Source organism: Mus pahari, chromosome 2 (genome assembly GCF_900095145.1).
Source record: "Mus pahari chromosome 2, PAHARI_EIJ_v1.1, whole genome shotgun sequence".
Classification (NCBI taxonomy): Eukaryota; Metazoa; Chordata; class Mammalia; order Rodentia; family Muridae; genus Mus; species Mus pahari.
Genome location: NC_034591.1, coordinates 57,290,642 through 57,300,690, shown reverse-complemented (window position 1 = coordinate 57,300,690; position 10,049 = coordinate 57,290,642). Strand labels below are relative to the sequence as shown.

General features: G+C 40.2%; 1 protein-coding gene across 2 annotated transcripts in view; it reads right to left on the bottom strand.

Moving 5' to 3' along the window:
- Positions 1-10,049, bottom strand: part of Trim24 (tripartite motif containing 24) — a 109,074-nt gene that overhangs the window by 36,087 nt on the left and 62,938 nt on the right. For both annotated transcript variants that reach the window (XM_021191753.2, XM_021191754.2), the window contains exons 6-7: positions 4,704-4,818; positions 1,588-1,734 (exon numbers count right to left, since the gene is read on the bottom strand). In XM_021191753.2, coding sequence (XP_021047412.1) covers positions 1,588-1,734; positions 4,704-4,818 — 262 coding nt within the window. The remainder of the gene's footprint in view (positions 1-1,587; positions 1,735-4,703; positions 4,819-10,049) is intronic.

The window sequence follows — 10,049 nt, the reverse complement described above, 5'->3', positions numbered from 1 at the left end:
CAGGCGGATTTCTGAGTTCGAGGCCAGCCTGGTCTACAAAGTGAGTTCCAGGACAGCCAGGGCTACACAGAGAAACCCTGTCTCGAAAAACAAACAAACAAAAACTTATATAACATATGTGTACCATTTCTGCCACTCGATTGCATAGAGTAAATAACAAAAAAGGTGGGGATCTTAGTACTTCGGAACAGACGTATCTGTTGACCTTCTAAGCCACACTCTTGCTATTAAACCATGGTTGAGACCAACAGTCAGCCCCGGAAGCTTGACAGAAAGAGTTTGTTTCTTGCCAAACTCACCAGACAGAGATCCTACATGCTTCAGGTGTATGGCAATACTTTCAGTAGGTACACAAAATCCTAAACCATCCTTGTGAGATGCTGTTCCATCTCCAACAGCAAGTGCTGCAGTGTAAAGCTGACAGATGATCACAGACTCAGAGGTGAGGCGTGGTTATAGCTCTTTAAAGGATGGTGATAGCCGTACCACTGTGTCTCATCATTTGTCCAGTGAAATGGCTAGCTAGCTAGGAATACTTAACAATGATGTAAATATTCAACATGGAAAAGGACTAGAATTAGATGAGGCAGGGTGCAGGTGATAGTAATATTTACTATTGATATTTTTTAATTATACTGGGTTCACTTGCCACAGAGTGGGGGAAAAAAAGGATAAATATGAGTGTCTTAATCAGAGTTTCTATTCCTGCACAGACATCATGACCAAGAAACAAGTTGAGGAGGAAAGGGTTAATTCAAATTACACTTCCATGTTGCTGTTCATCACCAAAGAAAGTCAGGACTGAAACAGGAAGCAGGAGATGATGCAGAGGCCACTGAGGGATGTTCTTTACCGGCTTGCTTCCCCTGGCTTGCTCAGCCTGTTCCCTTATAGAACCGAAGACTAACAGCCCAGGGATGGCACCACCCACAAGGGGCCTTCCCCACTTGATCACTAATTGAGAAAATGCCCCACAGCTGGATCTCATGGAAGCACCTCCCCAACTGAAGCTCCTTTCTGTGTCAAGTTGACACACAAAACCAGCCAGTACAATGATTGACAAAAGAAGATTAATATTGAAGTTACGTCTTTTCAGGTAAAATCACTTGGTGGGGGTGGGGGGGTGGGTGCGTTCTCTCTTCGAGTTTGAGGCCAGGGTGATTATACAGAGCAACCCTGGGGGGGCGGGGAGGGAAAAGCCAAAACCAAACAAACAAACAAAAAAAGCAATTAGGTAATCTACCTCTGTTTTGTTTCTTTTTTTTTTTTTTTTTTTTTTGGAGGTGGGTGGTGTCTGTCTGTCTGTGTAGCCCTTGTAGGTCTGGAACTCAGTATGTAGACAGGGTGGCCTGCCTCAATCTCCCCAGTGCTGGGATTAAGACAAGCACCACCGCACCCAGTTTTTTTCTTTTTTTTCTTTTTCATGGTATCTTTCTATGTTACTCAGGCTGACCTTGAACCAGTAAAGTGCTCTCTCTGAGTAGCAGGAATTCAGGGTGTGCAGGCCTATTTCTGAATATGAAGCACTCCTCTACTCCTGCCTCACTGTGCATGCTACAGACTATTAACCCCTGGAGTCCATCTTACCAGCCGCTTGCTGTACAGCAAGGCTGTGCTGCTGCCACTGGAAACGGCCCATTTAGAAAAATGCATGACGTGCTCTAACTGCTTAGAAAGCCCAGCCACTTCCTGCTGTTGTTGCATAAGTTTCATTCGATGGTCCTTTGCAAGACTCTGAAAAGAAAACAATTTCAGAATTAGTCTCTGTACTTTATATTCATTTCCATGATTATTTTCAGATAATCAACTCACAATAAGAACCACTCTGTATTCAACTGACAGTAATCAAAACTGATCGTAAGCAGTTTCCTTCATAATACAAAGGCTCCCTCTGAATGTAATAAACGTACAGCCTTAGTGTTTTCTCCACCGTTTGCCTGTAAGTCTGGTTTATATAGGTCTTAGTATATGACTCTTGCCAATTCAATGAAAACAGACATAGATTAGCTATAATAGTGTACGTGTTAAATTAAAAACACTCAAGTAAAACAGATGTATCATCCAGTTATCCACTGAAATTACCAGTTCATCATATGGTTTAACCAATTCACAGTTCCACATCTTAGAGATTACAAATCCAATTGTCAACATGGTAACCCTGCCCCAATGGGTTAGAATATAGACTTTCTCCATAAAAAATATATCCTTAGGAAACAGACAGCAATCAAAAATGGAAGGCACCATATTGAGTTACTTAAAGGTCTTTATTAACAAACACACACACACACACACACACACACACACACACACACGCAAACCTCATCATAATGTAGGCGAGGAGGATAAAGATACAGGGCTTCTATTAGCTTAGAGGAATTAGAAAAATGGAATGGAATTCTCCCTGTGTACCCTGGTCAGTTGTTTGGACAATGCACACAGGCAATGGCTTTGACAGATCGACTTTAAGTGTGACTCAGAAGATAATTTATTTAACAGCTACACTGACCTAGGCAAAACTACAGTGTGTCTTTGGAGTGGAAAGAACTTTCTGAAAACTTTTGAGAGGATTGGAAATAGAGCATAAGAAGTTCTGGTGTCTTGGTTTTCCGAGGTAGCAAGCAAAACTGGCTCCATTTATCTGCCTCAAAAGTGACTTGTGAACCACAAGAATGGGCATGATAACTGGAGGCACATCCAACAAGTTCTATGACATTTTCAGGTTCAAGTCTGTCAAAACGAATTCTGTTGGCTGAGTACAGTCATAGATTATGGAGTCTCATCATCATTTTTCAGCTCTTCATGTGAATGAAGCCAAAGCAGTAAACTATGCTATGAAGACAACTGAAATCATCAAATTCTGTTTAAATGTGCCCATGTTTAAAACAACTACTGCAAAACCTTGAAAATACCAGAACTGAGCACTGATTACTCCCATCCAAAGCTCTTTCTCAACTAAGTAATCTTCATAGTAGAATTGTAAACGGCCATGTTTTCCTAGCTAAAATAGGACTTTCTCATGGAGATCTTATCAATTGTCAATTATGAATCAAAGATGAACTAAACTTTTTTCATAGTTGTCTCTACTTCAAGTCTTCCCATACTAACCTTTTCCTTCTGCTCTTGATCAACAGCTTCTTGACTATACATTCTTTCTCACCAACATACTGGAGGAGTCACTAAATAGTGTACAGTAAGTTCACGTACCATGTATACTATAACCTCATATTACTGGTCAAACATGGGCTTTTGCTGTTGCCTTTGATGAAATTAAGAAAGATGAGCAAGCTGACACGTGGTGGTTCAGGCCTTAAACCCCAACACTTAGGAGGCAGAAGCAGGTAGATGTCTATGAGTTTGAAGCCAGCTTGGTCTACAAAGTGAGATACTATCTTAAAAAAAAAAAAAAGAAAGAAAAAAGAAAGAAAAGAAAGAAAGAAAGAAAAAAATAAAGAAAAATAAAAGGAAAAGAGAAATGGAGTAGAAAACAAAGATGATCAAGATAGTACATCTTTTATGGTTTTACCTATAATTACAAACAACTATCCTGTCTTGAGTATATATTCTGTACATGCTGTTTTTATAACTATGAACATATATAAGATAAAGCTGGGTATGGTGGCCTCAGCCTGGAACCCAGCATTCAGGAGGCTATGGCAGGAGGATTTTGAGTGATGGGTCAGCTTGGGCTAAACAGGGGAAAAAAAATATTAGCAAAACAAAACAAAGAGTTTATAATATTGAGGGTAAGAAATACACTATATGAATCTATTTTATTGTTGTTGCTGATTTGAGTTCAAAAGAAGTCTTAGTTTGGAGCCCTGGTTAGCCTGGAAGATTGTGTACGTTAGGCCAGTCTTGAACTCACAGAAATTCCACCTGCCCCTGCCTCCTTGATGATGAGATTACAGGCATAACCCACTGTACCTATTTTACCTAATCTCTCAGAAGGCTAATTAAATGCCATGCATTACTAACAATGGGCTGTAATGAATGTTTGACAGATATAGCCATGAGATAACATAGTATACAATCTTAAAAGATTACTATTACAGTTTGCTATTGACAGGAACATCACTGCATGTTACAAGAACCTATTTGAAAATTATATATTGCAAAGAGTGGATATGGTTGTTTGAATAGAAATGCCCCCACAGACCCATGTTTGTGAATGATTGGCACAAAGCGAGTGGCACTCTTAGGAGCTGAGGCACGGCCTTGGTGGAGGAAGTGTGTCACTGGGGGCATGCTTTGAGGTCTTGGAAGCTCAAATCTCACCGGTGAGGCAGACATTCTGCCTGTGGATCAAGATGTAGAACTCTCAGTTCCTTCTCCAGCACCATGTCTGGAGAATACCAACTGCCAAGTTTCTCTGCCATGATGAAAATGGACTAAAACTATGAAACTGTACGCCAGTCCCAATAAAATGTTCTCCTTCATAAGAGTAGCTCTTCACAGCAATAAAACCCTAAGACATCATATTTTTCTAGAAAATTCTGCATCCCCTTGATAATACAATAGCTGTTACTTCAATGACTAAGATGACTGATCAACATTCACAGAGCTCCCCAGGAAGGCAATGCTGTAGAGTAATGTGAGGACTAAGACATCCTTAGTGTATGACAGGGCTCTAGGCAGGGAGCCACAGGCAGCAGCGGGCAGGGAAAGCATGTTCAGTCCCAGACCCTTACCACTGCCCGACTCACCTCAAGCTGGTGCAGCAGAGCTTTCCCCTTTTTGTTTATCTCCACCATCAACGTGAAGATGGCCACTTTAATATCCTGCTCCACCTGCTTTTGGTTTTGATTTACTTCAATTATCCTGGAAAGGAAGCAAAAGGGAGAAAATATTTAAAAATTAATGGCAGATATTTAAATTGAATATTTTAATAGCTAAACTAGACCAAAATATTTAGTCTTAAAAGTTCTATCTTCAAATGGGCGTGGTGGCACACGCCTTTAATCCCAGCACAGCAGAGGCAGGCGAATTTCTGAGTTCAAGGTCAGCCTGGTCTACAGAGTGAGTTCCAGGACAGCCAGGGCTATACAGAGAAACCCTGTCTTAAAAAACAAACACACACACAAACAAACAAACAAAAAATCAGAAACAAAAACAAACAACAAAAAACAGTTCTATCTTCAAGTCTATTGACTTCAAGTTAAACAAACCTTGGACAGTGAGTATATTTTAAAGAACATGGTTTTAAAGAAATATGTCACTGCCTCAATGAAAATGAATAATGTGTAAGAGTAACAAGGATAACCCCTGATATTAACCTCAGGCTTCCACACATGTGCACACATGGCACGTGTATGTATACCAGCACACATCAGATGCCCATACAGATGCAAACACACATAAAAGTGGAAGGGGGGCATACAGTAAATATTTTGGAATTCTGGTTTTCTTTTAAAACACAGAAATATTATAAGAATGTGTTTTTGCTTTAACCCCAAGTGTGGGATATGGGGCTGCTTCAGACTGTCCACAGCAGCTGACTATGATCTGCCTTGTGCTCTAGCAGGAAGAAGCATCCTTTGGCAGCTGCAGATTTCTGTGCTTGGGTGAGCTTTGGAATTCTGGGGACTTTCAGAGGATATATAAGTGCTAGAGCCCCGGTAGGGTGTAGGTGGCTGTTGCTTGTTTAGGGAGGTTGGATGTAGTTTGTTAGTAGTCGTGCTCAAAGAAGAAACAAAAGGAAATAAGAGCCATGTAGCTGAAAAGGAGGAAAAAATTTAACTTCAACATTAATTAAAATATGATTAGAACAGATTTACTAATAAGCCTACTTAGAAAATGAAGGGACACAAAGGTCTTAGCACCCACGCATCACTAAGGAAACCAGGAATGTTAACTGTGCTTGGGGTATCCCCTCAAAGAAGGAAATGTCTGTTTCCTACCCAGAAGGCTGGGAGTGGATAGTTAATGACATTTTGTTATCTGTAAAGGTAGACTTCACCCAAATTCCCCAGGATGCTATGCAGACTCTTCCTCTCTAGACCTTTTTTTTTTTTTTTTTTTTTTAAAGCTTTATTTATTTATTATATGTAAGTACACTGTAGCTGTCTTCAGACACTCCAGAAGAGGGAGTCAGATCTCGTTTCAGATGGTTGTGAGCCACCATGTGGTTGCTGGGATTTGAACTCAGGGCCTTCGGAAGAGCAGTTAGGTGCTCTTACCCACTGAGCCATCTCACCAGCTCCTCCCTAGACCTTTTATCTTTAGCTCCCAGTTAATAGACCCCTGCCAGGAGCCATAAAGGAGAAGCTAAAACCTAGCAGGTGATCTTCCTGAGAAGGTTCCACCATGGACTGTAAGGTTAATAACAGATTTGCTTCCTTAAGCAAGGCTGAGAAGATTGCATTTGAGGAAAGATTCCTGGTATTAATATGCTTTCCCTGTTATTAAATATATATATAACAATTACTTGGCATTAGCCCACCCTTTTGAGCAGATTTCTGCAGATTTACTAAGATGGACTATCTCGAAGTGATGCTGACAAACATGATTTCTTAATTCTTAATGATGATCCTGTAAGAATTCCTAATTTTTTAGTAATTATTAAGATCTTTTATAATAGGATTGATATTAAGTCCTTTCTGGTGTTAAAACTTCAATGAGATCTCTGTCAATCTTCAAGTGTCAATCAAGTGTTAATTGCTTCTGAGGTAGCAAGCAGGTACCTACAACTTAGAGCGCGCATTCCAAAAGGTTGTAAAACCTTTAACCAAAGGTCATAAAAAGGGAACTGAGGGTTTACTATAGGTGTAAGGACAGAAGATAAAATACTGACTGGGTTTTTTATCTCTATGAAATTTCACTAATACCTTAGTCACAAAAATAATGGGTTTTAGTTTTCAATGAACCTGTTGAGCTAATGATAGATAAAGGATGTTTAGTCAGGTAACTACTCTGAATGGATATGCATGTAAGCATTCTCTGTTTTAAACGTCTTATTCAATTTATGACTTTGAATTTATGTGAACTTTTTACCGGGTTCTCATGTATTCTGAAAGATGTGTCAGTGCTGAGAACAAAGAGAGCAGAGACCCCCTTTTTCCTTAGAGAATCTTTTAGAGAGAACCTTTTAGAGAAGAACTTTCTTAGAGAACTTTCATAGAAAGCTTTTTAGAGAGAACTTAGAAATAAAGGCTAAAATTACTTTTCAAAGTGTCCCTTTTTCTTCCTGCAATTTCAACTAGCAGGTTGGGAGTTAGAGTAGCACAGTCCCTGGGGAGACAGAACTAAAGGCTACTTTACTTAATCCCCAGCCGGAAGGCTGCAGGTGTTAGTTGCTTTTAACCCTCACAATGAGCAAAATAGTTTTTTGGACTTTTTAGAAGTTATCAACAAGCATTCAGGATAGTTAGAGAGCTAGAACATCCAAAGATTATCAGTCTTTAATGCTACACCTGCGTCCGACTGTGTCTCCCTCCAACCCATTCCGGACCAGGAGGTCCCAGCAGAAGCCATCCTTAGGAGAGATGTTACAAGTATTTTATGGCCTGGTGACCTCTATGCTACCTTGGTAGGAGACCATACCAGGTTCTAGGCATTTTAGCTATAGAACCCATCTTCAAGGTCACATGTACTTTGCAAAGCAGTTGCTATATTGTCATAACTTTAGCTTTATTGTGCAGCTGGAACTGGAATGATGGTTACCTGCAAAATTTTTCCCAAATGCAATAGTGTTTAAATATGTTTAAATATGCTTCTCTTTAAATATGCTTGCAGTAATCTGCCTCTTTAGACATTTGATCTAGTTTGATGAAGTCAAACTGAACCGAATTTTCATTTTCGCCTGTTCGCTACAGTTGGTTTCCCTGCCTGTTGTGACTCTTGCCCAGACCACCTCAAGAAAATATTAAATTACATAGAAATAAATTCAGCTGAGGGGCTCCTCCTCAGTGTTATTCAATGTCTTTAAGATAGACAGCTTGCTAACTTGTTTCTCCTAGACAGTACAGGAAAGTAAAGAAAACAGAATTGTACTCTGACTTAATTACAACTTTTTGTTTGTTTGTTTGCTGAGGTTGTGCTTTTATAAAATCACTCATCAGAGCAGCTTGCGCTGTTAAAAGTGCTGCCCTCCTCTTAGGAGTGGCACTTGTCAAACTGCCTTGAAGACACGACCTTGCAGACAGATGCTCTTTTAAGAAACTGGAGCTGCGCTTCTCTGTCTCAGAACTCATACAACTGCACATAAGATTAGGACATTTCTAGTGAGAGCTAGACCCCCTCTTCAGCACTAGCTGGGAACCCAGTTGTGTGTAATAGTCTTTTTTTTTTTTTCCTGAGTGCCTCGTTGAATCCTTTGTTGGCTTGAACTACTTTTATGTTTTATGAAACAAGTGATTTTTTAAAGAGAAAAATGGAGATGAACTAAGAAAAAGGAGCACCATACCCACCACACGGGACAGTTACAAAGGAGGTACCTCATGTCTACACACCCTGGTCCACATAACTAAACAAACCTTTCTTTTTCTTGCCTGCTCTTCTCACAGCCACTCTTAACATTTAGGGTCACAGTTGAGACTGTATCTGTTATAATTTCAAGATAACTGTTTGAAATCAAGATTGCTTCAGAATTAAGGAAATGAGGTACGTGTATAAAACAACCACTTAAAAACTCAATCAACCTGAGCAGTGGTAGTGCACACCTTTAATCCCAGCACTTGGGAGGCAGAGGCAGGCGGATTTCTGAGTTCAAGGCCAACCTGGTCTACAGAGTGAGTTCTAGAATAGCCAGGGCTACACAGAGAAACCCTGTCTCGAAAAACAAACAAAACAAAACCCAAACCAAACAACCCCCTCTCACTAATCTTCAATGGTACAATAGGATGAGTAAGGGAAATATTGCTATATTTTAAAATTAAGTAATATAAAAATTAGCATAATTTCCATCCTTCTGCAATCAGGCTGCAAAGAAATAGGGGGTTGCAGATATATTTCAGTGATAATGCCTCATATGCAAGAGGATTTCTTAGAAAGGAGAAGAAAGGGACAATCAAAGGAAAGGAAAGGACAATTAGCACCAGCCTGAAGATTTTTTAATACCACAATTCAAAGATCAAAGCCACCTACACAGCAATGCTATTCTGTTTAAGGAATTTATTTATTTATTTAATAGAAGATTAACTAGTTTATTCTTTTTCTCTTTTTTTAAAAAAAGACCTATTTTATTTTTCTTGGATATTTTCTTTATTTACATTTCAAATGCTATCCCCTTTCCTATTTTCCCCACCAAAACCTCCCTCCCCTGCTCCCTCCCCCCTCCCTTGCTCACCAATCCACCCACTCCCCCTTCCTGGACCTAGCATTGCATTCCCCTACACTGGGGCATAGAGCCTTCTCAGGACCAAGGGCCTCTCCTCCCACTGATGTCCAACTAGGCCATCCTCTGCTACATAGACAGCTAGAGCCATGAGTCCCACCATGGTTGGTATTTTAGTCTCTGGAGCTCTGGGGGTACCAGTTAGTTCATATTGTTGTTCCTCCTATGGGGCTGCAAACCCCTTCGTCTCCTTGGGTCCTTTTCTCTAGTTCCTTCATTGGGGATCCTGTGCTTAGTACCATGGATGGCTATGAGCATCCATCCACTTCTGTATCTGTCAGGCAAGTCCAGTGCTTGTGAGGCTTAAGAAGAAGCATCAGAAACTCAAGGTCAGCACTGGCTGCATAGCAAGTTTAAGCCCAGCCTTAGACACATGTGACACTGCCTCAAAAAGCACAATGAAAACACACATATGACTATCAAAAAAGTAAAAACTGAAGCCAGAGGCCCAGTCTGCTGCCACTATGATGAACAAGTATGTGGCAGAGATGGGAGAGCAATAGAAACAGAGTGGTTTGTGCGCTATGAAGTAAATGCAGTACTAGGGAGGCAGAAGTAAGTGGATCTCTGTGAACTCAAGGCCAACTTGGTCTACATAGTAGGTTCCAGAACAGCCAGGACTCTACAGTGAGGCCCTATCTTAAAATAAAATAAAATAAAAATACCCCAAAACTGTTTCAAAACAAAACAAAATGAAACAAAATCCCACTTCCCCTAG